General features: G+C 53.1%; 1 protein-coding gene across 1 annotated transcript in view; it reads left to right on the top strand.

Annotated features, from left to right (window-relative positions):
* The first annotated feature begins 5164 nt into the window (after positions 1-5164).
* MYH7B (myosin heavy chain 7B) overlaps positions 5165-27701 on the top strand; it is a 28190-nt gene continuing 5653 nt past the window's right edge. Inside the window, exons 1-28 of the mRNA XM_051633328.1 lie at positions 5165-5319; positions 6061-6164; positions 7934-8077; positions 8191-8347; positions 8436-8463; positions 9452-9548; positions 10463-10486; positions 12367-12459; positions 13223-13286; positions 13394-13492; positions 14538-14641; positions 15158-15296; positions 16572-16690; positions 17649-17798; positions 18138-18308; positions 19027-19206; positions 19294-19426; positions 19904-19980; positions 21381-21468; positions 21893-22010; positions 22583-22706; positions 22789-22925; positions 23360-23615; positions 24178-24420; positions 24806-24982; positions 25323-25468; positions 25930-26020; positions 26617-27006. Coding sequence (XP_051489288.1) covers positions 5223-5319; positions 6061-6164; positions 7934-8077; positions 8191-8347; positions 8436-8463; positions 9452-9548; positions 10463-10486; positions 12367-12459; positions 13223-13286; positions 13394-13492; positions 14538-14641; positions 15158-15296; positions 16572-16690; positions 17649-17798; positions 18138-18308; positions 19027-19206; positions 19294-19426; positions 19904-19980; positions 21381-21468; positions 21893-22010; positions 22583-22706; positions 22789-22925; positions 23360-23615; positions 24178-24420; positions 24806-24982; positions 25323-25468; positions 25930-26020; positions 26617-27006 — 3750 coding nt within the window. The 5' untranslated portion in view covers positions 5165-5222. The remainder of the gene's footprint in view (positions 5320-6060; positions 6165-7933; positions 8078-8190; positions 8348-8435; positions 8464-9451; positions 9549-10462; positions 10487-12366; positions 12460-13222; positions 13287-13393; positions 13493-14537; positions 14642-15157; positions 15297-16571; positions 16691-17648; positions 17799-18137; positions 18309-19026; positions 19207-19293; positions 19427-19903; positions 19981-21380; positions 21469-21892; positions 22011-22582; positions 22707-22788; positions 22926-23359; positions 23616-24177; positions 24421-24805; positions 24983-25322; positions 25469-25929; positions 26021-26616; positions 27007-27701) is intronic.

The following is a 27701-nucleotide window of genomic DNA, read 5'->3' as shown; positions in this document are numbered from 1 at the left end:
AGGAGAGCAGAGCCATGGCCTTCACCAGGAAGGAAACAGCTGCCAAATCCAAGCAGCAGGTCCCATCCCTGCATGGCAGCTTCCATCAGCTCTTCTCCTCAACATGACCCTAGTCTATTTTCCCATGGATCAAAGGAGAAGGTGCATGAGAAGTGGAGAGAGCAGGGGGCTATAATGGAATTGCCCTGGGGACCAACACTCTGCGAGGGGCTGCTTGTGTGGGCTTGGTGTGTGTGCAGGACACTACCCGACCTCATGCTCCCAGATCTCAAAGCAGATGAAAACTGCTGCAAACCCAGAACAACCCAGGGCTCTGCAGGGTCTGGTCCTGCACACAGACTGGCCAAACCACCTCCTGGCTCTGGTTCTTCCCTGGCTCTCTGCCTCCCTTGCAGCCTCCAAAGGCAGCTCTTGGCCATGATTTCCAGCAGCTGCTGTGTGCCAGGCTCTGCCTGGGCAGGGCAGCTGCAATTAAGGTGCTATTAAGTATTCAAATGAACCGGGCAAGCTTCTCTTTTCTCTCATTGTTTTGAAGTCTGTTGCCAAAACCTCCAGCATCTTCACTGAAGGCTCCCATGTTCCTGCAATTTTTGCACTGTTCACTACAACCTTTCTTCCCAAACAGATGCTTTAAGGTGGCAACATCCAGAATAAAACTCCTCAAACTTCAAATCTGGTAAATTCCAAGTGGACAAACAAAATCTCTCCAGTTTTCTCCATGTGATCTCACTGTCTCCATGCCTGCTTGTGACCTTCCCAGCACTTCTCCCCCAGCCAAAGGACAGGCAGCTCAGAAGAGGGGAACCAGGACTGTCTCCAAGGGTGGGATGTCCAGGCAGCTGAGCACTTGTCATGGGAAATGCCCAGGGAACTGTGAGAAGAGGGGATCCAGTGTTAACTCCATCCCAGGTCTCAGAGGAGCATCTGCCCGTAGGTATCCCTGCACCCATCTCTTGCTGATGTCCAGGGGTGCAGGGAAAGCTATGCTGGGATGGTGGCTGCTGTCCTTCTTGCCTTGGTGGGGCATCTGGAGGGATTCATGGAGCTACTGGAGAGAGTCCAGAGGAGATGATCAGAGGGCTGGAGCACCTATCCTGGCAAGACAGGCTGAGAGAGTTGGGGTGTTCAGCCTGGAGAAGGCTCCAGGGAGACCTTAGAGCACCTTCCAGTGCCTGAAGGGGCTGCAGGAAAGCTGGGGAGAGGCTTGGGACAAGGTCAGGGAGTGAGAGGACAAGGGGGAATGGATTAAATGGAAGAGGGGAGATTGAGGTTGGACATGAGGAGGAAATTCTTTGCTGTGAGGGCGGTGAGACCCTGGCCCAGGTTGCCCAGGGAAGCTGTGGCTGCCCCATCCCTGGCAGTGTTGAAGGGCAGGTTGGATGGGGCTTGGAGCAGCCTGGGCTGGTGGGAGGTGTCCCTGCCCATGCAGGGGGCTGGATCTAGATGATCTTGAAGGTCCCTTCCAACCCAGGCCATTCTATGGTTCTATGATTCAGGGGTTTGCTTTGGGGGGAGCCAGAGGGACACTGTCAGCCTGGCAGTGCTGGCCTGTCACCTCTGCCTGCCTCGCTGTGAGCAGACATTCCTGCTTGATGGAAATATGCCTGAAATAGCCCCTCAGCAGATTGTCTTTATCTAATCAGCTGCCTTGCACTCCCCTCCGGTGCATTTCAGGGAGCTGATAGTGGTGATACGTTAAGTGTGGAAACCTCCAGCCAACTGCCCGACACATAGAGAGTAATTCTCCTTCCTGCCACTTATCAGAGCCTGCTCATGGGAAATATTCCTCCTGGGGGTCAAGGGACAGCTGGGAGGTTTCTCCAGAGAGGATGGCTGAGGCCCTGGCACCCTCCTGGATTTCCAAGGTGGGGTAGGAACTGGCCTGACCACAAAATGCTGATGGAAGGGGCAGCTCTGCAGTCTGGTGTCCTGTCCCATGGGGTGAGGCTTGTCCAGCCCTTGGGGCATGGCTGAGGAGCCCCATCCTCTTCCTTCATCTCATGGGACACCAACATGGAGCACAGAGCTGCAGGGGGAAGAACTGGGGGGATGCCTCAGTGGTTTGGGGAGATGCTCCGACTGCTGAGGATGGTGATGCAGGGCTGGTGGGACTTTGAGGCAGGCTGTTCACTTTGGGCAATAGCCACCTAAAGGAAACTCCCCTCTGCTCAGGCTAAAGGAGCTTTGTAGGAGGTCTGTAGGAGCCCTCTGCAGCCATTGCCCCACTGAGGATGCCCTGTCTGAGCAGGGCACAGCTCAGGGCTTGACAGCAACATGAGGATGAGCTTCCTACCACCCTGAAAACCACATCACAAACGCCAGCACCAAAAGCCCCCGGACCCAGCGGGAGCCCTTCAGCAGCTGCCGGAATCACCATCCCATGTTTCCCCTTCTACAGATCTGCTTGGCCTTTGATGGACCCTGCTGGAACCTCTTCAAAGAGGGAAAGAAACTAGGGTGAGCAGAAGGAGCTGCAGAAGGAATCTCCGAAAATAAAATCGCTTTAAAGATAAGGCAGGAGAGGGGGTGAGCAGAGAGCACAGGGAGGGTACGTGCCCTGAGAAGAATGTGGGAGGCTGGGCCAGCTGGTAGGTCTGGGCTGAGAGCTCATCCCACTAACAGGGCACTTGTGGCAAAGGTACTTGGCACTAGACCCACTGAAGGCCTTGGATCCCTCCAGGGTGTGGGTGGAAACCTGACTCTGAGCCCAGGACAGAGAGGCCCAAGACCACTAGGGTAACCTCAGAGGGATCTGTGGTCCAGCAGCACCTGTGGCTCTTCAGGACACTGAAACTGCCATCTTGGCAGGGCTGAGCACCTCTGTCACACCATGGTTAAGTGGGGTCTCAGTGCTGATGCCACCCAGGAGATTTGCAGTAGACATATCCACAGAGTCCAGCTCTGTGGAGCATTTTCATTCATGGGGAAGACTGGCACTGTGCAGAGCCCTGATGTTACACCATGCCAGTGAAGGCATCTTCAACCCGTCCTCTCTGCTGGAGCTCAAGCCATAGGACACAGGTCTAGAGTTCTCCTGCACCCCATGGGTCTCCCAGCAGAGGATCTGCCTGTCAGCAGGGTGATGGGGAGATGACACCCCAGACTCCTGGAGTGTAGCAGCAAACCGTGCCTGGGTGCTGGGTGGAAGGACTAACCACTGCTGGGGCTTCAGCAGAAACCCCCTCCAGTGCCTAACTTAGGTTCAGCACAGGTCCTGAGGCTGCAAAAATCTCTCTGCAACCTGGGCTGTGTGCCCAGGCTGAAGCCACATGCCCCAAGCAGCTCCTGGTGCTGCAATTCTGGCTGTGACAGAGGCCACACCACATCCAGCCTGGGCACAGCACCGTGCAGCTAATCCTTAATCAGTTTCCCCTGATGTCAGGAGGACACAACATCCCAAGTCTCTTTGGGGTGTGAGGGGTACTGAGTGGGGAACAGCAAAGCCCTGCAGCCATGGGCCCGGGTTCTCCAAGCATCATCTCACTGGAGTTATTCCTAATTTCTATGTGCCCTGGGTCCCATTCTCAGCTTGGGCAGCCTGTGGTGGTGCTGCTGGGGCTGGGGTGTGCTCTGGGCTGTGCCCACTGCACTGTACATGCTGTCTTTGGGGGCTGCATGGGGTAAAATGGTGTGGAGGAAACCCAGCAGCTCCTCTGGAGAGGGATGTAGGGGCTCAGGAGCCTCTGCCTAGTTGTGTGCCTGCCCGGGGAAACTGCCCATGGAACACCACAGCTCCGGGGAGCATCAGACCCCTCTGACAAAACCACTGAGCTTCATTTTCCTATAACCAGAAAAGCAAACTCTGGTGTTTGCTGTGGTTGGTGTTAAATGGGCAGTGGCTGGTGTGCCACAGGAAATTAGCTGAGCCCTTTGAGAAGAAGAGAAGCGGGCACAGAGTCCAAGCCCTGAGGTCCTTCCCTCTTCCCTTGCTCCTGAGCAGTCTGTCTGGGGAGAGACTGAACCAGAGCTGAGTGAGAGGCTGGGATGCTCCAGCTTGGAAAGGCAGCAGCCACACACATCCCACCAGGAAGCAGCTCTCCTGGTGGGGTGTGGGGAAGGAGCAGGAGAATCAATTGCTCAGGTACAGGAGGAAACAGTGACGGTCTCATTCCTCCACTCCTCTCTGGAGCAGGCAGCACAAGCAGCTTGGTGAGCTGCAATGCCTCCCCGAGCTGGAGTCTCTTGCTCTGCCTTTGTACTCGCCTGACAATACAGGAGTAAAAATAACCAGGCTGCATCTGCAGAGAGATAAAAGCGAAGTTTGCCTTTTGTGTCTCTCCGGGCAGTGGGACAGCAGCACCAATGGAGCTGTGTGGACATGACACATGGGAATTTCTGACATATCTTTTCCCACTCTGACCTTGACAGACACAATAAAAAGGGGCTTTGCTGCACACACACACACAGCCACTCCGTCCTATCCCCAAGGTTAGTAAGAAAGAGCATGTCTGTGTGCACGCTTGTCCTCTGCTACTAACCCGCTTCACCTCGGCAGGGTGGATGTTCCTGGAGGACAGGGGCTGGCTCTGGTGGTGCAGGGGAGGGTGGGACAGACCTGGATCATGAGCATTTTTGCTAAGGTCCGTGCATTTTGCTGAGTTAGTGGCTGCAGTTGTGAGCGCTGTGGTTTTTCAGAGCTCTACTGTGTGGTACCACATGGAATGGGTTTTAGAAAGCACTGTCTTAAAAGAGCTTTTCCAGGCAGCTGTCACCATGATCTTCTCAAAGGGGTCTTCCCGGGGATAATTCCCTCCAATCTTACTTTTATCTTCCTGCAATGTTGCTCTGCAAAACACACACGGGTCTTTGCAGAGGTTTTGTGCCGGGCTCCAACAAGTCTGTAGAGCTGGAGATGGTTTTAGCTGAGTTTATCAAGGAATGAGGTGTCCTTGACAATCTCTGGGGACGCCTAAAATGCGGATGTTGACACCAAAGTGATGTTGGCTCACCCAGCTGGGACTTGCTGTGTGAGGCTGATAGCAGCAGAAGGGATAAGTGTCCAGTAATTGTCTTGCTATTATAGTTATTATTAGCTGGTATTATTGTCACTGTCTTTTCTCACTCTCTAAAATTAAAAGCACATTTGGTGACCGTGCTGCTCTTGGTTAGCAGCCCAGTGGTGGGTGCTTTCTCCAGGCACTGACTCCTTGTCCCTTGTCTCAGTGTTCAGGTGTCTTGCACTCTTCCTTCACTGCTGCCAAGTCTTCGTCCAGCCAGGCAAGATGTCTATGCTGGACATGAGCGAGTTTGGGGAGGCTGCGGAATTCCTCCGGAAAAGCTACACAGAGCAGCTGAAGCTCCAGACTATCCCATTCGATGGTAAGACCCCAAGGCAGCTCTTGGCACAGCCCCATGTGTGCACCCCAAGCCAGCCCCTTGGCCATAGCTCTCTTTGGAGAACATCCCCATCCTTTTCCCAGTGCTGGTACCTTTGGTACTGCGGGCATTGCAGAGCTGCCCCCATCACCCGGGAGGACGGGAAGATCCCAGAAGCAGGAAAAGCAGATTTTTGACTGTTCCCTTGTCTTCTGAGGTGCAGCAGGAGGTGACCCTTCATCACCCCAAACCCTGAGTGGAAGGTGGGCTGAGGGAGGTGAGCTGAGGGACTGTTGGCAAGGCTTTCTCCAGCTCTGTTTAATTCTGGAGCTGCACAGAGCTCACCCTGCAGCCCTCCCACTCTGTCCCAGCCGTGCTGCTGTACCATGGCTCACTGTGCTCAGGCTCCAGGGCCCAGCTCGTGCTCTGCCTTGCTCCTCTTGCCTCAACGAACAAGGAGACTTTTGCTTGCTTTCACCATCCTTTTTTCATGACAGTCTGAGTGCAAGGCCATGTGAAGCAGCAGATTCCTGTTAGACTCAAAGTTGACCCTGGCAAAGTAAACAGCTACCAAACAAAAAAAAAGGCAAAGAAATCCCAGCTCCTGTGACCAAAAGCTTAGGAAGGAATTATCAGTGTCCTTCCATGTCACTGGACTGCATTCATGTGGCTTTCTGTTGATAATTTCAAATGGTTTCCTACATTTCAACCTGTTTTCTATCTCCTCTTTCCTTCCCCCTGCAGGAAAGAAGCGAGCTTGGATCCCAGATGAGAAAGAAGCTTATATTGAAGTGGAAATCAAAGAAAGTTCTGGTGGCAAAGTCACAGTGGAAACTAAAAATAAAGAAGTAAGCAAAATACATTCTCTTTTCCAAGGGCTAGCAAGTGTGTGCAGAGGGAGGGGGGTACATGTGACAAGGCTGTATCTGAAACTAGCCGAGCTCTTGCTGATAACCCTTCCACGCTTGGTGATCAGTCATGCCCCGAGGGGACACACATCAGAGTGTCAGGGCACGTAGGCCAATTACTTGCCAAGAGTAGCATCCCCCCGTGGAGTGTTTGCTTCCAAACACGGTTTGCTGTGTGAGACAGACCCAAGGGGGGACAGTTGGGCCAGCACAGCTCCCGGCGCGGCAGGACGCGCTGCCCGACGGCTGCGCCCGCCCCAGCGCAGCCCTTGGAGATGCTGAACCCCTGCCTGCCTCATCTTGCAGGTCTCAACAAGAGGTAAGGGGCTAATCAGCCAATTCCTACTCGTTTTAGCCAGGATCTGCAGGAGAGTGAGCAGGGCTGTTGGGAGAACAGGCACTGGGCAAAGAGGTAGGACCTGCTGTGTCTAGTGATGAGGCTCCAGCAAGGCGAAGCAAGCAGCGATCAGCTGGTATTTGTCAGGATGATATCCAATATAAATACCTGCAAATGAGCTCAATTAATATCTTTTTCTTGGCTGTGGGGGTCACATGGCCCTGCAACATCTTTATACTGGTGCAAAACTGGGAAAAAGAGCAAGGACTTGACCAGGCAGTAGATAGTAGACTTTGTTAGGTCCATTTCTCAGCGATTGCCATGGCACTGAGAAGCACCCCTGTCTGTTGAATTTGAAAGAATTATATGTAATTGCCTTTGAAAAATGTCAAGGTTTTGAAAATAGTTTTGTCTGAAATTGGGAAGAAAACAAAAAAAACCCCAAACAATTCCCTTCCCAAAAGAAAATTGTTTGGGGAGGAGGTATCAGTTTTAAAAGTTTAGTCTGATGTTTAGATCTTCAGCTTCTGCAAAAAAAAACCAGTTGTTTCCAAACCTTTGTTGCTGTTCCCCCTTGAAACTGTTGGGGTTTTCCCTCCCACAAATCATCATGGATTGCAAAACCGAAATCTGTATCTGCTTTCCCTGGGTCAGCATTTCCAGAGGAAACAGTTTGAAGAGACATAACCCCACCTTATTCTTATTTCTATCTATCTATCTATCTCTCTATCCATCTTCTCAGTTTTGACACCTAACACTTTTCAACACCACGCACTTCCTAGTCACCTGTAAAAAAAATGAATCTCTTTGAAAGGTTTAATTTAATCTTTATTAACAAGACCCTTTGCTAAATCCAGCCTCTTCCATTCAGGCCAGATATGTAACGCGATAATTTCCCCATGCTTGGCTTGGTGGGATTAAGTAAATCCAGTTAGAAGTGCTGGGGTGCAGGCTTCAGCTGTTTGCCCAAATAACCAGGGATCTCTCTGAGCAAAGGACCACACTGCTGTGGGGTTTTAGGCTGTGAAGAAGAGGGCAGGATGGGGTGTTGAGTGCGTTGTGGCGTGACATGGTGGGGTCCCCCGGCTTGGACCCCCTCTGCTGGGCTTGGCTGCAGCCCATGTCCCTGGGATGGGGATGGGCTTGGGGCTTTGCTTTTCCCAGCTAGACTTTGTGGCTGGAGTGCTGGCAGGGCTCCCCAAGCCTCGTCACCCCAAAATGGAGGGCAGTCCTGTCAGGAGGACAGCAGGCACAGGGTCAGGGTTGTCCTCGGCACCGTCAGCGTCTCAAAACCCTGACAGGTTTTGGGGGAGAGGGTGTTTGGTGGGGGCTGGGGTCCGTCTAACGTGTGTCCCCCCCCTCCTCCGGGCAGACACGGGTGGTGAAGGAGGACGAAGTGCAGCCCATGAACCCCCCCAAGTTCGACATGATTGAGGACATGGCCATGCTGACACACCTCAACGAGGCCTCCGTGCTCTACAACCTGAAGCGCCGCTACTCCCACTGGATGATCTACGTGAGCCAGCCGTGCCCGGGGGGTCACCCTGTGGGGGTGGGCAGGAAGGAGGGAAGGGATGCCGGGGACCCCTCATGCCTCACCCATCTCCTTTCTTTCTCCACCCCCCACAGACCTACTCGGGGCTCTTCTGTGTCACCATCAACCCCTACAAGTGGCTGCCCGTCTACACGGCGCCGGTGGTGGCAGCCTACAAGGGCAAGCGGCGCACCGAGGCGCCGCCGCACATCTACTCCATCGCCGACAACGCCTACAACGACATGCTGCGCAGTAAGACCCCTGCTTTTGGGGCTACCCCAGCTCCTTCTTCCCCAACAAGGTGAGGCACCAAGCCTAATCTCTGCCCCTTCTCTTCCAGACCGTGAAAACCAGTCCATGCTCATCACGTAAGGACCTCCCGTGCCATCCCCCCCCAACCCTATCTCCCCCTGCCCCAGCAGCTGTCAAGCAACCCCCACCCCCCCCCGGCTCTTCCCACCTGTCCTGCTGCCCTGCCAGGTGACAAAGCCCCAGAGGGGGCTGGCAGGAAGGCTCCCCCGCACCCCAACAGCTGCCAAGGGGCACCCCGGCTGCCACTGTCCCCCCGGGGAGCAAAGGGGAAGGAGAGATGGAGGCCAAGGCCAGAGGGAGATGGCGGCCGGAGGGGCGGTGGCAGGGAAGGAGGGTGGATGTGGGAGGGTGTGGGCCAGGTTGATTTCAAGTGACATATAGAAAAGGGCTATATAAAGGACTCCAAAGGAGCCCACGCCACTGCCAGGAGCCGCGGACATTTTTAGCCTCGGCCATGGCCTAATTAGGAAAGGCAGGGGCTGCGGAGAGATGCTTGGCGTATGTCCAGCTCCCCCCTGGCTCTTTGTGATCTGGGATTACAATGGGAGAGCAGACTAACTTTAGGGATGAGCTCAGCGGGGCCTGCTGGCCTCCCTCACCCCACACCGGGCACACAGGCCCTCGCCCGGGCAGGATTCACCCCGTCGTGGTGCTGCCGCCATCTCTGAGACGGGATGTGCTGAAACTCCCGGAGAGGGAGCAGGCGAGGCCGGTTCCTGGCTGATCCCGGACAGCTGAAGCCCCGGGGCCAGGGCTGTACAGCCTTGGTGGGTGCTGGCACCTCCTGCCAGACCTGGGGTGGGCAGCTGAGCCCCCGCGGCACCTTGCAGGGGGCAGGGAGAGCCCGGGCAGGCGGCCGGAGGATGTGGTGAGGATGGAGCTGGGTTTCACACCCCAAAAACTGCAGGGGGTCAATAGTGCTGGCCTCCCCGTCCCTCCAACGCTTTTATTCTCCCTCCCGGCGCGGGAGGCAGGGTCTGTGTTTGAAGTTTTGACCTGTTCTTTGCCTCATGTCCTTGATCTGTGTATTTCTGTTACTCTAAGCGGAGAATCTGGTGCTGGTAAGACTGTAAACACCAAGCGGGTCATTCAGTACTTTGCCATTGTCGCAGCCTTGGGCGACACACCGGGCAAGAAATTAGTAAGACCCTCTTTTGAAACAAGCTCTTGCTGTTTTCTTCCTTTCTTTATTGTTTTTTTTTCCTTCTTTTTTTTTCTTCTTCTTCTTTTTTTCTTCCACCTTCCCCCTTTCAACTTCTTTTTACCTGTTTTTTTTCTTTTTCTTCCCCCGACTTTTGGCATTTGGAAGCGTGTTTTGGCCTGACCCACCCAGGGCTTGGCTTTTCCCTGACTTTTGAACAAGCAAGGCTTGAAATTATTCTGCTCAAGGGGAAATGGATTTTTTTTGTTTGTTTTCTTTTCTGTGTGGCTGCTCAATCTGTGCAGCCTGAGAGAGGTGCTTTGGGTGCCCTCTTTATCTTCTCTTCCTCCTTCAACACCCCACAGAGCTGCTTCTTACAGAACATAAAAACAATGAATGAAACCTGCCATTTCCCACCTTGCCTCTTTTAAGCCTTGCTTTTCATCCTTTTCTCTTTTTCTCCTCTTGTTCATTTTGACCCTTTTCTACCTTGTGCTTTTCTTGCTCTTGTTTTGATTCTTACATTTCTTTGGTGCTGGTTATTTTTGAGCTGCCCTTGCAATTGCTTATTTCTTCTTGATCCTTTGAGGCTCCATTCTGCTTTTCCCTTGCAGAAGCAAACTGGCTGCTTTAGGTAACAGACAAGCAATACTTCAGCATTATTTTCTTTACTCTTCTTTGGGTTTGGATTTAACTGTTCTTGCTTTTTGATGCACTTCTTTGTTTTCTTGAGCTAATCTATTTAACAACTTTTTGGCATCTCTTACAAAGTTTAATCCTTCCATTTATTGTTGTTTTTTCTTGGACTTTTTTTTGGCACTAAATGGTGATGCCCTGCTTTTCTGACCATGCTTCTTGTGATTCTTGCATGGTTTTTCTGGGTTTCTAAAGACAATTTTCTTTCCTTTCTCTAGGCAGCTCTTGCCACTAAAACTGGGGTAAGTGTTGTAGACTCCTAATCTTTAATGCTGAGGCCAGAGCTCAACAAGCTGCTGCACCACAGAGGTCTGGTGGGGTGATGAGGAGCACCTGGATGGGACCTTCACCTTGGGTGTGGGAGCAAGGGCTGCTCCAGTGCCTGGATGGTGTTTAGTTCTCTGCTTGGCTTTCCATCTCCCACTTCCACATAGTTTGAAGCTTTGGTGTTTCATCTCTCAGTGACTTTCTACCTTCCTGACTCCAACCTCTCCTTCAAGGGATCGTTAATCTTCAAAGGCTCTTTTCTGACCAGCACAGTGTCTGCCTGGGGGTGGTGTGGGCTTTTCCAAAGACAAGGGGAAGCCTCCACTCTCTGAGCCATTAGTGTTCCACTCAGCCTCCAGGCTAAGCTGGGGCAGGGGAAGAGCCTCCCTGCCATGGGCAGCACTGTGCTCTGGCTGCAGACCAGGGCCCTGATGATGCCTGGACATGCCAACCCTCTGCAAAGACCTGAACTGGCTCAGCCCACCACATTGCAGGCAGCTGATGTCCTTCTCTGGAGTCTGTTTCTGAGGTGCTTGCTTAGCTCCAAGGAAGCAACCAAGTGCCTTTGGCAGTCCAGCAAAGGTCCAGTCCTTGGTCCTCCCAGCACCCTGAGGGCTCAGCCCTTTCAGCAGCTCAGTCATATGTCCTTGGTTCCTCTGCCTGAGAAATCAGGGACAGCCTTTAGCTGATGCACACTGATGGTTGAGGGATGCTCATTAGGACGAGTCTCAGACCACTTGGGCAAACTTATTAAGGTAACTGGGGGGGCTGGATCTGTGGGTCCGGGGGCAGCCCCCATTGAATCTCACAGGCCAGGCAATTTTAGATCAAGCTGAATTTAAAGATAACTGATCAAAGGATATCCAAGTGACAGAACACAGTGGGATAGTAAAGCTGTGACTCCCAGCTGCTCCCTGTCTCTTTTGCCCTTCACACACCTGGGGCTGCAGAGATGGGGAGCAGTTGTGGGCCCAGCATTGAAAAGACACCACAGCTCTTAGTAGGCAGAGCCCAGAGCTGGTGTTTTCCACCTAAGGAAGGCCCTATGGGCTGTAATGTGTCAGAGCATGGGTAAAATTTCTGATGAAAAAGCCTGCTGGTGCCTGTGCCACCAAACTTTATTACTATTTACTCGCTGTCCTTCTTGTGGCTTGACATGAGTCTTTTGCTTCTCTCCTTGAATTTTTTGTCCTGCTTTGCCTGCATTAGGTTCAGGCTGTCTTTTTGTCTTTGAACTGTGCATGTGAAACCTGAATGGAAAAACGAGGTCAGGGAATTAATTTTGAGGTGTGCTCAGGAGAGTTCTGGTGAGTTCAGCAGATCTCCAGCTGGGACCTGTGATGTGTTCTCATCACACTGTGACCCTTCTGTGCATGTTGCTGGTGTAGGAAGGCAGAGATCAAGCCTGTTTTCTGGATCTCCTCTTTTGCAATGTGCTGTGATTTAAACTGTCCGAGACTTTGGTGGAGGTGGAAATGCCTGGCAGAGTCAAAGAGCCTGAAATGTTTCAGGCTGTTGTGGTGACAATGTGTGCTTGGTTTGCATGTTGTAGCAGCCTAAGAAAGGGACTAAGGACTGCTGTGTGCAGAGGGGACAGTAGTCTGGATGTTCAGAGGGGCCAGTTTCAGTGAGGAGGAGCCCACCAAGAGCATTGCTGCAAAACCTAGCTCTGCTGACCCCTAAACTGAGCTGCATTGCCTCAGGAGATAGAGAGATGCCTCAGGAGCAGCAGGCTCTTAAAGACAGCATAACAGGCAGCTGGTACAAGGAGCTCCACTCTGTTTCTCTCTGTTGTTGGCAACAGATCCCCTCTGGCTGGGTGGGAGCTGACACATCCTTTGGTTTTGTTTTCCAGGGCACCCTCGAGGATCAAATCATTGAGGCTAACCCAGCTATGGAAGCTTTTGGCAACGCCAAAACCATAAGAAATGACAACTCCTCACGTTTTGTAAGTCTCTTAGCAAGGCAGGGAGCTAATGGGCCCCGTTCATGTCAGCTGAATGGGTCCTTTGTGGCACCGGGTTTTTGTTGGGTAGGAGCCAAAGGCAAGCAGCAGGAAGCTCCTTCTGCTTCCCAGTGGGACTGGACTGCTGAGGCTCAGCTTCTGGGTACTTCTGTGCAGTCCGTGGTGTGCTGGTCAGTCACCCTGGTGAGAAGTCCCTTACAGGACCAAAGTCAGGAGGGCCAGTAGGCACAGCCTGGGATGCTGGAGCTGGGGCAGACCTGTGTGCCCCTTCCAGAGAGCAGTGTCTCTTTTGCTAAGCTCAGCCTGGCTCTGCTGTGGGCTGCAGAGCTCCTCAGCCACAGGAGGCTTGGATGCCTGCTCAGGTGCCTTGGAGAAGGAAAGGAGTCTCTCCTGGGTGAGATTCCTCAGCACACCCCAGAGCAGGAGGCAGGGCAGGCTGGGGATCCCGCTGCCCCACAGAAGTGCTTAGCTTGAAGAACAAGCCTGAGGACAGGGATTGATTTATCTGCTGTGAGTGAAATTTCTGCCTGCCTAGTGTTTACAACCTTAGGCAATGCTGTCTGACCCTCAGCACATTGCAAACCAGAGAACTTCACCCACCTGCACCTCCCAGAGCCCAGTCACTTGCCTGGCATCAGCAGAAGCCTAAGAAGTGGGAAATCACCAGTGTAGTTGTCTGAGGTTTCTGGGAGCTGTTCAGAATTGTACCTCAAGCCCAGCACTTACCTCCTGCCTGTGTTTTCAGGGCAAGTTCATCCGGATCCATTTTGGCCCCTCAGGGAAGCTGGCCTCTGCAGACATCGACATCTGTGAGTCAATATGTGCCAGCTGGGGAGGGATTTCATCTCCCTCTTTGTGGGTCAGCTCCAGGAAAGAACAAGGCCTCCTCTTAACCCTCTGCCCTGTTTGATTCTAGATCTTCTGGAAAAATCAAGAGTGATTTTCCAGCAACCCAAAGAGCGAAGCTACCACATCTACTACCAGATCCTCTCTGGGAAGAAGCCAGAGCTGCAAGGTATGGCAGCCAGAGCTCCTGAGTAGCTTTTACAGTTTGATGGCTTGAAAAGAGCCACCCACAGAGCTCTGTTGTCAGCTCTGGGGCCCTAGGGACTGAGGAAACCCAGCTCACTGCCCTCATGTGCTTTGCTGGCTGTGCAGGATCATAGGATTGGCAGATAATTCAGGGTGGAAGGGATTTCAAGAGGTCATCTAGTTCAGCCTCCTTTATCCTCACAGACTGAGAAGCCAGACTAAAGCCCTTCCTTCCTGCCACTGTCTAGGAGCAGAGAAGTTGTCAGTTGGGGTCTGCCTGCAGGGTGGGAGCACTCTTTGTGGAGCTGCCTTGCACAGATTCCTCATTGTGTGGCAGGTACCCACTGACCTCAGCCTGTGCTGGCTGGATATTTACTCATTTTGGGGTAGAGGGAAGCGTTTTGCAACCTACTCTGAGCTCCTTCAGCCACCCTAGTGAGATGACTTATTTCAGGTGTGCTTGAAAAGACCCTCACAGCTCACTGACAGCCCTGACCCTTCAGCAGACCCAGCCTAGGTGTGTTCCCCAGGATGGTCCCAGCTGACTCAAATTTGCACTGGGGCAGTCCTGAGCTCTGAGCAGTCCTGCTCTCCAGGTGCCAGGCCACACGGACTGCACAGGGAACCTTTCCACACTGCAGAAAGATGACTGGCACAGGCCCTTGGGGTGGTCAGCCTCTTGGCTGCAGGCTCTTGAGCTTGTTGCTGGCTAGAGAACAATACCTTAATAGGCCGGTCTGGAGAGCTGTGCAGAGCAGTAATCTTATCTGGTGGTCACAAGGACAGGGATGGCCATTTCTAAATCAGTCTGCAGCCAAGCCATATCCCAAGATAGCAAGCAAGAGACACATCACAGAAGAGATGGACCCACGTGTGGGCCTGCCTGGGCTGACAGAGACTGTCTCACCAGCTAGTGCTCTCTAGTTGAGACCAGTGAAGACCTCATCATCTGTGGCCAGGGTTGCCCCTCTGCCCCAGCTTTGTCTCTGTGAGAGTTGCCTCACCCCCCACATGTCTTCCCCCAACAGATATGCTGCTGCTCTCCCTCAATCCCTACGACTACCACTTCTGCTCTCAGGGTGTAACAACTGTGGACAACCTGGATGACGGCGAGGAGCTCATGGCCACAGATGTACGTGCACTTCCTGCACACTGCACGTGAGGCAGGGGCCTGGGGAAGGGCACAGCCTCCTGGGCAGACCTGGGCAGGTGTCCCAGCTTTCCTGTGTCCCTTTCCACATTAGCTGTGAGCTCCTTCTGGTTTATGGGCAGTTGCTCTGCATGTGCTGTGAGCCTACAAAGAAGAGCAGAGTGACTCTGATCTCCATCAACAGCTTCTTCCAGGCAGAGAAGGGAGAATAATCTCCTGCATTAGAAAGGGCCTGTAGCACATGAGCACTTCCCATGGCTACTATCAGAAGATGAGACCTCAGCTTGTAAAACCTTCTGCTTTCATATAGATCTTCTTGGAGCTGGACTCACATTCAAAATCCCATGGACAGGATTCCTTACCTGGGTGCCTACTGGATAGAGCACCCTGCCCAGAGCCCCAGGATAGGGAGAGCACCTTAGAAGATGGTGGTGGGAGGGCAACTCTCACCTCAGAGTGGTGTCTTTGTTCTATCTATGCTGCTTTGTCTCTCCTCAGCATGCCATGGACATCTTGGGCTTCAGCAATGATGAGAAGTGTGGCTGCTATAAAATTGTGGGTGCCATCATGCACTTTGGCAACATGAAGTTCAAGCAAAAGCAGCGAGAGGAGCAGGCAGAGGCTGATGGCACTGAAAGTGAGTTTGGCTTCATGCTGCCAGCTCTGCCCAGCCTGGGCTGGGCATGCAAATTCCTCCAAGGGCAGGCTGGGATAACCTCCCTGGCCTGGTCTGTGAAGGTTGGTGACCATCATCCCAAGCAATCACACTTCCTTAGAACTTGCTTGGGGTGCATGAAGGGGCTTGTCCTTGAGCAGGTATATTTAGCACAGCCTGTACTGCAGGCACTAGGTGGTCTCCTCTGCATCAGACTTGCCTCAGCAACCTCACGGGCTGTCATACCCAGGCTGTGCTTCACCTTGCTCATTCTTCTGCCCTTCATCACCTCTTCTCTTGCACTTCATTAGTCAGCCTTACAGAGCAGGTTGTCCACAGATAATGAGCCAGGCCATGATCAGGACCGCAAGGACCTGCTCAGGTCTGAGCCTCCTGAAGTGCAGTTGGAGCAGGATGCAGTCACTGTCTAATACTTCTGGCTTGTTGTTTAGGAAAATCCAATGGAAATCATAGAGCTAAGAGAACAGTCAGGGTGCAGAGCAAACCTGAACATTCAGAAAAGTCACAGCTCAAATGTTTTCTATTGCTTTTGCACTGCTGCGTTAGCCCTGGCTCCCAGGCATGATGGAGCAAGCTTCAAGGAGAGGGGGAGTTGCCAGCATGTGGGAGAGTGAGAAGGGGCAGCCCTGCCCCTTACCTGGGAGGTTTGAGCACTAACTATGCATCAGCTGAGGCAGGGATCCAGCAGAAATGACTGCCTGGATCAGACCTTGTCATGCTAACATTCCTAAAGGGAGAGTTCCCTTTGCCTGAGGAGTGTCACCACAGGATTCAGCTGCTACCTTGTAATTAAAGGAGATTTTGATCAAGCAGTGATTTCCCTACAGAGGTGATTTTCTAGCTACAATCTCCTAGACAAGCAAGAAATCACCTCTTTCCTGGTTTGTTGAAATTCACTGCATGGCAACCCAAGCTTCCTCCAGAAAGCACACAGAGATCCCCAGATCTAGAAGACTCAAAAACCTGACAGGCACCTGATAAGAAGCAGCAGGTCCAGGTCTGCTAATGCCATCTCCTCCAAAAAAGTAACTTCTCAGGCAGGAAGTTCAGACTTTAAAAAGCACCATAAAATATCCAAGATGGGAAATCACACCAGACACTGGAGAACACTGGAGCAGGTGGAAACACTAGTACAGTTGGCATTGATCAGCAGAAGAGCTGCTCATCTTTTTATGTTTTCTTTTTTTTCTTTCTTTCCCAGAAAAGGGCTCCTCATGCCTTTGTGCTGTTTTGCAGGTGCTGACAAAGCTGCCTACCTCATGGGAGTCAGCTCAGCTGACCTCATCAAAGGGTTGCTCCATCCTCGTGTGAAAGTGGGCAATGAGTACGTGACCAAAGGTCAGAACGTGGAACAGGTAAGTGTGCCAGGACACAGGCTCCCTGCTCACGCTGTGTGTGACTTTCCTGCAGGCAGGCCCTGTCCTCTGCACAGGGTGATGGGTGCTTCAGTTTGCTCTCTTGGATTTAGGAGGAGACTCCAGAGCAGCATGAGAAGGTGTATCCACAGTTACTGGCTTTTAGCAGCTGGGAAAGTTGGTGTCAGAGCTGGCAGATAATTGTGAGAGTAACAGAGCCCTGGGACAGGCTGCCCAGAGAGGTTGTGAAGTCTCCTTCTCTGGAGACATTCCAAACCTATCTGGATGTGTTCCTGTGTAATCCTGTTCTAGGGGATCCCGCTCTAGCAGGGAGGTTGGTCTAGATGATCTTCAGAGGTCCCTTCCAACCCTGACAACTCTCTAACTTTAGAGATTAACTAAGGCTGAAGGTTCAGTGCACTATCTTTGAAATGGGGGTTGGATCCCAGCCAGAAAGGGTCCAGTTTCTATGGATCTGCTTCAGAGACTGTCATGCTGCCGTGAAGAGTTCAGCTCTGCAAAGCAGAAAACTCATCTAAACTGATCTTGTGGGAGGCTCAAATGCACCAAAACTGTGTCTTGTCAGATTCTAGCCATGTCACAGTTAGGAACCCAGACCTGGCCTGAATAGTTCAAGGCAGTCCTTGAGTAAAATTCAGGAGAACCTTAAGAACTGGTGTCTTACCCAAAGTGAGCTGGAGGCTCCTGCCATGCACAAGGCTTCCGAAAATACCAGTTTAGAATGAATCTGTATCCTAAGACCAGGCCAGGGACACATGAACACATTTGTGATCATATGAAAACTAATCTTGGAGCATATACTGTCACCATGAACTCCCTGGATCTGTCTGTCTGTCCTTTGTGTGCCAAGAAGCTCTCTCTCCTTCAGCCTCTAGCTCCTACAAAAGCAGGAGGAATCCTAAGTGCTCATGACCCCCTCTCTGGTTTGCTTTGGCAGGTTGTCTATGCTGTGGGAGCCCTGGCTAAAGCCACCTATGACCGCATGTTCAAGTGGCTGGTGACTCGGATCAACAAGACCCTGGACACCAAGCTGGCCAGACAGTTCTTCATCGGAGTACTGGACATTGCAGGCTTTGAGATCTTTGATGTGAGTTCTGCAGGCCTCCTGCCATGGGTTCAGGGGAACGTTATGGCTAGACAGCTCGGTCCTCTAGTGCCTGACAGCTCTGTCTCCTCCAAGAAACTGCTAGTCTTGATAAGAAAAAGAGCTCTTGTCTGAGTTAATTTATCTGGAGCAGACAAGCAGCTCACAAGGGACTGTTCTAACATTCCTGTGGGCACATCTCACATGATTACTGGCCACCTGCTCTGGTAGCAATGCAGCTGAGCCTAGCAGAGATCACTTCATACCCAGACAAAGGAGCAGAGTGAATCACTTCACATTTGGAGCCCTTCCCTCTGACACAAGGTTGTTTTGTTCTTGCAGTTCAACAGCTTTGAGCAGCTGTGCATCAACTTCACCAACGAGAAGTTGCAACAGTTCTTCAACCACCACATGTTTGTCCTGGAGCAAGAAGAGTACAAGAAGGAAGGCATCGAATGGGTCTTCATTGACTTTGGCCTGGACCTGCAGGCTTGCATCGACCTGATTGAGAAGGTAAAGCATCAGTCAGGGCACAGAAATGGTACTTCTGGTAGGTGTTTCTTTGCAAAGACTGCAACAGTGAGAGGTAATCTGCAACCAGAAATAAAATTACTCCCTCCCCAGTCAGTGGCAAGTGCCCAACTTTGTTTTGCCCACACTTACAGCTCAGGGTCTCCAGCCCATTAAGTCTCTTTTGACACAAATTTTGACTTTATGAAACCACAGAAACTCTGTTCCTACCCACTGGTGCACTACAGAAGAGGTGTGGCCTTTTCCTCCAGAGAACAGTGATCTCAGCTCCTTTTTTCCTACCTGCTTGCTGCCCCTCAGTGCCTCTTGCTTAAGTACTTACTGATTCAGAGCAGCTTGTATAAAAGATTTCTACCAGTGCATGGAGGAAAATCACCTTTGTTTTGGAAAAAAAGCAGATCTGTCATGATGCTGGAGAGGATCTTCCTTTCCCAGCAGTCTGATGTACCTGGGCAAGACTCCATGTCTTGGAGGCCTGGCCAGTCCCACACTGGCTGGTTGGAGGTCAGGTGCAGCCTGGAATACACCAGTGGTACCTTGGCCCAGGGTCCACATCTCAGATCATTTACCTGAACCAGGATGAGGTCTCCCAAGCCAAGTCCTGTCTCACCTTGCTCCGTGGCATCAGGGACTCCCCCATTCTGCAATGGGACGTGGCCACACGAAGCTCAAACCTCTTTTTACCACCTTCTCCCTGCAGCCAATGGGAATCCTGTCCATCCTGGAGGAGGAGTGCATGTTCCCCAAAGCCTCCGACATGTCGTTCAAGGCGAAGCTCTACGACAACCACATTGGGAAGTCTCCCAATTTCCAGAAGCCCAGGCCAGATAAAAAGCGGAAATACGAGGCCCACTTTGAGGTGGTGCACTACGCTGGTGTGGTACGTCCCCTCCCAGCTCTCCCACAGCATTCCCACCTTCCTCCTTGCAGGGCTGTCCTCACCTTTGCCTCTCGCCTCTTGGGACAGGTGCCATACAACATCAGTGGGTGGCTGGACAAGAACAAGGACCCCCTGAATGAGACAGTGGTGACTGTCTTCCAAAAATCCCAAAACAAGCTCCTGGCCTGCCTCTATGAGAATTATGTGGGCTCTACTTCAGGTGAGGAACAACCTCACCCTGGTTTTGACCTCAGTCTTGCCCTCCCTTTGCAGCAAAGCCTCCCACAGCCAGCTGTTGGTGCAGCATTCCTGCACCCAGCAGCTTGGGCAAAGGGAACATCCACATTAACCCCTAAAAACCTCTCTGACCTGGGTTAATGGGCACTCTGCACGTGCAGTGCTGGCCTAGGGGCTTTAGATGGGTATTTAGGACCAGGCTGAGCTTGTGTGGTGCTGTAGAGCTGTCCTGGTGGCCCTGCAACTCAGGGTGTGTCCCTTGTTACCAAGAGCTAAGGACCAACACCCAGAGCTGGGTGCTGTGGGAGATGTTTTGGTGGTCTGCAGCAAGGTACTACCATCTCAGCTTCACAGGGAGCAGGGGCTGTGGGCCTTTCAGGGGTGTTTGAGGGTGCTCCCCAGTCCTCCAAGTCAAGCAGATGTTTGGCTGATGTCATTAATCACTATTTCCACCCAACAGATGAACCTCACAAGCCAGGGACCAAGGAGAAACGTAAAAAGGCAGCATCTTTCCAAACAGTGTCCCAGCTGCACAAGGTAAGAGCCAGCCCCTCATCCCAGGCCATGAGGGAAGCTCACTCAGAGTGTCCCAGGGTCAGTCCCACTTCCCTGCCAAGACTCTGGGCTATCTTCCACATGAGCTATGGGGCCTGAAGGACCACCAGGGCTTCTGGAAGACCACCACTAGGGAAAAGCTCCTAACACCCTCTCATCCCTGGGCCTGGCAGGGTCCCAGCCATATCCTGGTGCTGCTAGGGAAGGACACGAGGCTCCTGGCAGGGAGGCCAGTGACTCCCTTGGAGCTTGTGCTGCTTCTGTTGTGCCTTCACCTTTGAGAGAGCGGCAGTTAAGACTTGTAGTGATGTTTAGATAATGTATCACATGAACATCACTTTAAGTCTGTGCTTCTTCTCTCCTCATTCTGGCCGGCGGGAAGGACAGCCCCTTTGGGCAGAAGAAAACAGAAGAGAATCTGAGCAGGCAGTTCTCAGCAGACCAGGGAGGTGACCTGAGCTGTTTTACAGCTCAGGATAATGCATCCCCCCATTCCCATGCTCCCCACAGGAGTTATTTGTCCAGCCCAGAGCTTAAGCAACTAGAAAACAGCACAGAGGGGGGTGTGAGCCCAGAGCTGTGTCCTGCCATGACAGCCTTGTGGGGACAGGGTAGCACTTGTGTCTGAGCCCCTGTTCAGGGAGACGTGTGACTTTCTTCCTCCTGGACAAGTCACATGCTGTGGGGAATGGTGGCTGCAGTGAGAACTTACCCCATGATGATGTGGAGCTGTGGGAAGGTGTTCCCTTCTTCAAGCTGGTCCTGGACAGGCTGAGCCTGTACGAGCAGGAGAAGGCAGCCTGGAAATATCAAGGGTGTAGATGCCTTTCCCACAAGAAAGGGCAGGGCCATGTCTTGGCTTGAGCCCTGTCTTGGAGAGATAAGGAGGCCCAGGCTGGATCTGTCACAGCTGAAGGGCCTGGGCAGCACCGTGGAGGTGCAGGGAAAGCCTGATGAGATGAGGACTGCAGGCAATGTGGGTGCCAGCACTAGATTTGCTGGGTGCTGAGCACAGGACTGATGGGCACCAGCAGAGCTGTGGACCAGGAATATGCTCTGTCCTGTGTTCCTGGCTCTCCCCTGCAGCAAAACTTAACCTACAAACACTGTGGAAGCACCTGGCTCCTCTCTGGCATAGCAAAACCTGTAGGTGCCATTTGGCACATCTGCCAGCCCAGTCTCCTCTCCCATTGCTGGGTGGGGGATGTCCTGTTGGCAGGAGAGCACAGGGAGCAGCCAAGCAGGAGGAAATTCCCCCTGTCTCATGAAGAGTGGTAAGGGGCTCTCGGTGGCTGCTCTCTCCCTGCCTGTGGGGAAAAGGGGTTGGAGAGAAGTGAGCAGAGCTGTCACCTCATGCCTCATCCCCTGTGTCTGCCCTACAGGAGAATCTCAACAAGCTGATGACCAACCTGCGCTCCACCCAGCCCCACTTTGTCCGCTGCATCATCCCCAATGAGACAAAGACCCCAGGTATGCATGGACTGAGGCAGCACCCTGGCACTTCCCTGGGTCACATCCACATGTGGGAGCTGGCAGGGACACCTGCACCCACCTTCTCCCCAGCCCTTTTTGTTGCAGCAGTTCTGCTGCCACTGAGAGCTGGCCCCATCTCAGTGTGGAAACCCCTGTGACCCACACCAGTGTCCTCTCCTGGGGAGAAGGAGTCTGTGGCTGTGCATTGGTGGCTGGGCTGCCTTGCACTTGTGTGCAACAACAGCAATGGATCCACCTCTCAGGCTGACTTTCACCAGGCTGCAGCCCTGCTGCTCAGCACAAGTCCACAGGACATGTTATCCCCTGTGTTCAAAACCACGGGCTGTTTCCGGGGTTCAGGCTTGTGCTGCAGCTCCTTTTCCTCTCTGAGTGTCTTATCCAGCCCTGCTCTCCCCCACAGGAGCCATGGATGCCTTCCTGGTGCTGCACCAGCTGCGGTGTAACGGCGTCCTGGAGGGAATCCGCATCTGCCGGAAGGGGTTTCCCAACAGGATCCTCTACGCAGACTTCAAGCAGCGGTAGCTCCCTCTTCTTCCCTGCCCAGCAGCCCCTCCATCTTCTGAAGGCCCTGCCTCTCACCTGCTCCCCAGCTTGTGCAGGGCTGGTCTGGAGCACCACAATAAGCCCTGTGGGTGCACAGTCTGGGGCAGCTCTGCTGCTGGTTTGGTGCCAGCTGTGATGAGACACCAGCTGGTGCTGTTTGAGATGCTGAACGCAGCGCTGGTGCAGGGGGATGATGGCAGGGCTGGGGTCTTCCAGTCCTGCCTCAGATTTCTCTCTTCCCGTGGGATCCTCCCAATTCTCTACATTGGCCCCATCTACCCTGTTTGGCCTGGGCCTGCCTGGGCACACTGAGGACAGTGGCCTTCTCCTGCAGAGTCTTCCTTGTGTTCAGGGACTAAGATCTGTCAGGATTCCCTGGTGTCTGCACTGCAGAATATCCTTCCTGGATCATACATGGCTCCAGCCTGTGCTGCAGACACATTCTTACAAGGGGGGCTGGCAGGGCTGGGGTGCAGGGATGATGATGGAGCCATCAATTCTGTGCTGGGGTTCTCTTGCATGTCCTCCCTCTGCTTTGTCCCAACAGCTACCGTATCCTGAATCCAGCAGCTATTCCAGATGACAAGTTTGTGGACAGCAGAAAGGCCACTGAGAAGCTGCTGAGCTCCCTGGAACTGGACAACTCCCAGTACAAGTTTGGTCATACCAAGGTGTGAGACCAGGCAGGTTATGTTACCCCTGGGCTCTTTGCCCTCTCTGCTGCTGACTCTGCTCTTGCTCTCTTGCCTGCAGGTGTTTTTCAAGGCTGGTTTGCTGGGCTTACTGGAAGAGATGCGAGATGAGCGTCTGGCCAAGATCCTGACCATGCTGCAGGCCAGAATCCGTGGGCACCTCATGCGCATCGAGTACCAGAAGATCATCAGCAGGAGGTAGAGTTGTGGGGGGAGGCAGAACTTTGTGAGCAGCTCTCCTTGTTCCTTCTGCACATTTCAGTGGGTTTGGCCTGTGGGGCTTGCCCGTGGCTGGCTGTGGTTGGGAGAGGCCCTGTCCTGTAGGGATGGAGGCAGATCTGTAAGAAGCCTGAGATGGGTCAGGTGAGGAGGGTCAGTGTATCTGGGTGAGGGGACCTTTTGGTTTCCACTGGAAGATTCAGAGGGATGCAGAGACCTGACAGTGAGGCCCCACCACCACCCGTCCCACTACTGTGTGCAGACAGTGTGCCATTCATTCAGCACTCTGCCATCTGACCTCCTGGTGGGGAACAGAGCTGTGTCCAGGCCTGCAAGAGCCAGGTCTCTGCTGCAGTGAGGATGGGAGGCTGGGAATCTGCATCCGTGATGATGCTGTGCTTGTGTCCCTCCAGGGAAGCCCTCTATACCATTCAGTGGAACATTCGGGCCTTCAATGCTGTCAAGAACTGGTCCTGGATGAAACTGTTCTTCAAGATCAAGCCTTTACTCAAGTCTGCTCAGACTGAGAAGGAAATGTCCAACCTGAAGGAGGAGTTCCAGAAGCTGAAGGAGGCTCTGGAGAAGTCTGAGGCGAAGAGGAAGGAGCTGGAAGAGAAGCAGGTCTCCATGATCCAAGAGAAGAATGACCTGGCTCTCCAGCTGCAGGCAGTGAGTGCTTCACCCTCTCTCTGGAAGTGTAAAGAGGATAGTTCAGGATCCATGGGTAGGAGAAGGAGCAGAGCATGCCAGATCCCTCCTTCAGTGTTTTTGCAGTTCTGAGATGCCCTCATTGCCACAAGCTGCTAGAATGGCAATGTCAGAGTTGGTGCAAACCTGAAGCAATGTCACAGACTTGCCACCTCAGGGCTGCCATGGGGGTTCATGTTCCCCTACTTCCAGAGAGGGTGATGTCCTCCCATGGGGGTGGGACGGATGAGAATGGTTGCTCACCAAGCTGGGGCTAATCTGTGCCACTTCTGTACCACAGTGCAGTGTTTCCTTCCTCTGCAAAATGTAGTTGCAGTAGCTCTTTGACCTTGGTTAGTGGTTGTCCTGTGGGCCTTGAAAACATGCAGTGACTGGACCTCTTTTGTACACCTGAGCACCTTGGGCTTGCTCTGCCCCTGCCACGGGGAGAGGTTCTTCTCTGGGCCAGGAGAGCATGGCTGAGAGCCTGCTGGTGTGCTCCTGGGGCAGTGGGTGAGCACTGGCTCTCCTGTGCCTGTCCCAGGAGCAAGACAACCTGGCAGATGCAGAGGAACGCTGCGACCTGCTGATCAAGTCCAAGATCCAGCTGGAGGCCAAGGTGAAGGAGCTGATGGAGCGTCTGGAGGATGAGGAGGAGATGAACTCAGACCTCACTGCCAAGAGGCGCAAGCTGGAGGATGAGTGTGCAGAGCTGAAGAAGGACATTGATGACCTAGAAATCACACTGGCCAAGGTGGAGAAGGAGAAACATGCCACGGAGAACAAGGTAGCTGACCCTCTCTGGAGGACAGCCTCATTGCCCAGGAGCCTCTGTGCTTCTGGGGGCACCAAGAAGAAACAGAGGGGACAAGATTGCTGGGGCAAGGCAGAGTGCAGAAAGGTGTGGGAGAGGCCAGACCCCTCTGGTGTCCTGCCTCCTTGCACAGGAGTGGTGTGGGCAAACAGTTCTGTGCAGTGGCAAGTGATCTGGGGCATTGGCAAACCAGCTGGTGGAACCAGGCTGGCCAAGGGGAGAGGGACTGGCTGCTGCTGCTGTGCCAAGCTGCTGTTGATCAGGGCCTCCTGCCTTTTTATGGCTCAGGCTGCTGGATTAGCTTTGCTTCCCCTGTTTCTGAGAAGGTGGACTTAATTTTTTGCCCCCACTTACCTAGGTTAAAAACCTGATTGAAGAGATGGCTGCTCTGGATGAGGTCATTGCCAAGCTGACAAAGGAGAAGAAAGCTCTTCAGGAGGCCCATCAGCAGGCTCTGGATGACCTGCAGGCTGAGGAAGACAAGGTCAACACACTGACCAAAGCTAAGGTCAAACTGGAGCAGCAAGTGGATGATGTGAGTCATGGGCCAGTAACAGTGAAGTGAGAGAGGTTTGAGTCAGCCTCCAGGAGAGCCCAAAGACCTGAATGGTATCTGGAGGGTGGGATTGGTTTTAGATCCCTGTTTAATATGGTCAGTTGCTTAATAACCCCATTGACAAACTGCCCCTAAACCAAGAGGTGGTCCAGAGGACTCCATAGAGAGCAGTCCTGGGCTGAGGGAATGGGACTGGAGACAAACTAGGAAAGAGCTTTAGATCTTGTGGCTGGGTGAGATTCCCACAGTAGTAGACATGTGGAGGTTGGGGCTGCAGAGGGTCCTTTCCCTCCCTAGCCTGTCTCCTTTCATTGTCCAGCTGGAAAGCTCTCTTGAACAAGAAAAGAAAGTCCGCATGGACCTGGAAAGAGCAAAGAGGAAGCTGGAAGGAGACTTGAAGTTGACACAGGAGTCTGTTATGGATCTGGAGAATGACAAACAGCAGCTGGAGGAGAAACTCAAGAAGTGAGTGTGTGATGAGTCCAGGCAAAATGAGGGTTTGGTTTTCCTGGGCAGTGTGCAGAGGTGCTGGAGTTCATCAGCTGCACAGACTAACAGCTCAGGGTGCCATAGAGCTTCCTCTGGGCATGGGGCTGGAGAGGAGAGACTTGTCTGGCAGGATCCTAGCATGGAGCTGGGACATCAACTCCAAGTACAGGCTTCATCACTCGTGTCCCGTTCTCATTAAGGAGCTCCAAAACAACACCCTGGGGCCCCACAGGGTAAACATCAGAGCCAGTGTCCACTTTAACCCTTCCTGCAATCCATGTGCTGCCTCTGACCCCTGCAGTCCCCTTCCTGTGTGGGTTGGGTTGTTTGTCTCTGGACCTGGGTGCAGGGAACAATGTTCCTCTGGCTTCAGTAGCCAGAGGGACTTGGCAGGACAGCATTTGTCTGACCACAGGCTCTGCCTTCTTTCTGTACAGGAAAGACTTTGAAATGAGTCAGCTGAATTCAAGGATTGAAGATGGGCAAGTGACTGAGGCCCAGCTTCAGAAGAAGATCAAGGAGCTCCAGGTATGGTGGGAAGAACTGTTCTCACAGCCCAGGAATCCTAAATTTCCATCAGATGTCATGTGCTGGGGAATCTGCATGGGCCAGTCACTCTGAGCACAGGAGCTTCTCCTTGGTAGAAAAACTCTGGCACTGTTGGCAGAACCAAAGCCCTCTGCCAAAATGGGGTGGACTGAAAATGAAAGGCTGAAATACTGAGGTGAACCCTCGCAGCAGCATGAGGAACAGCTTCTAGAGTGTAATTCTCTGTCCAGTCTAAAACCCTAAATCCAGTGCTCAGACTCTGAAGGTCCAAACCTAGTTTGTTGGGCTTCTTCCTGGCAGAGACAGGCCCTCAGGTCCAGGCAGTTTGCATGGAGGGTTCCTGCTGAAGGGAGGATGGTGTCAGCCTGGATCCTGATGGCAGGGTGCAGGGGACAGCAGGACAGCCTGCCAAGGAGCACCAACCATGCCCACCTCAGAGAATCCCAAAGCAGTCTTTGCTCCAGACTGGTGGCCTGTTGCTCCCTAGTATCAGAAGAGACACTTCTCTCTATTGTGGGGAGCAAAAAAAAATGCCAGAGCCCCACCAGGTCACTTCCTCATTCTGCCTGTGCCAGGCGCGCATCGAGGAGCTGGAGGAGGAGCTGGAGGCCGAACGTGCTGCCAGGGCCAAGGTGGAGAAGCAGAGGGCAGAAGTGTCCCGGGAGCTGGAGGAGCTGAGTGAGAGGCTGGAGGAGGCTGGTGGGGCCACAGCGACACAGCTGGAGATGAACAAGAAGCGGGAAGCAGAGTTCCTGAAGCTGAGGCGGGACCTGGAGGAGGCCACCCTGCAGCACGAGTCCACGGCGGCTGCCCTGAGGAAGAAGCACGCGGACAGCGTGGCCGAGCTGAGCGAGCAGATCGACAACCTGCAGCGTGTCAAGCAGAAGCTGGAGAAGGAGAAGAGTGAGATGAAGATGGAGGTGGATGACCTGTCGTCCAACATTGAGTATCTCACCAAGAACAAGGTGGGCACCGGTTCATGGGGCAGGTTCGCAGCGTGTTCAGCATGGCTGCATCCGTGGGGTGTTGTCCTGGGTGGCTCTTTGCCATGGCAAGGTCACAGAATCATAGAATCACACACGTGGTGGGTTTGGAAGGGACCACTGGAGATCATCTAATCCAGCCTCCCTGATAGTGCAGGATCCCCTAGAGCAGATCCCACAGGAATGCATCTAGGCAGGTTTGGAATGTGTCCAGAGAAGGAGACTCCACAACCTCCCTGGGCAGCCTGTCCCAGGGCTCTGTTACTCTTGGAGTAAAGAAGCATTTTCTTATATTCAGGTTAAACCTCCTGTGGACCAGTTTGTGCCCATTGCCCCTTGTCCTGTCCCTGGACACCCCTGAGAAGAGTCTGGCCCCATCCTCCTGACACCCCCTGTAGATACTGATCAGCACTGATGAGATCCCCCCTCAGCCTCCTCCTCTCCAGCTGAGCAGCCCCAGCTCTCCCAGCCTTTCCTCACAGGCAGATGCTCCAGTGCCCCAGTTTATTGGCCTACGCTGGGCTCTCTCCAGTGATTCCTTGTCTTGAACTGGGGAGCCCAGAACTGCACAGAGAGCCCCAGGTGAGGCCTCATCAGGACAGAATAGAGGGGGAGGAAAACTTCCTTCAACCTGCTGGCCATGCTGTTCTTAATGCCCTCCAGGATAGCATTGTCCC

The sequence above is a fragment of the Apus apus genome, chromosome 15, assembly GCF_020740795.1.
Source record: "Apus apus isolate bApuApu2 chromosome 15, bApuApu2.pri.cur, whole genome shotgun sequence".
Lineage (NCBI taxonomy): Eukaryota > Metazoa > Chordata > Aves > Apodiformes > Apodidae > Apus > Apus apus.
Note: the sequence above shows the minus strand (reverse complement) of the source record. Positions and strands in the feature narration are given on the sequence as shown.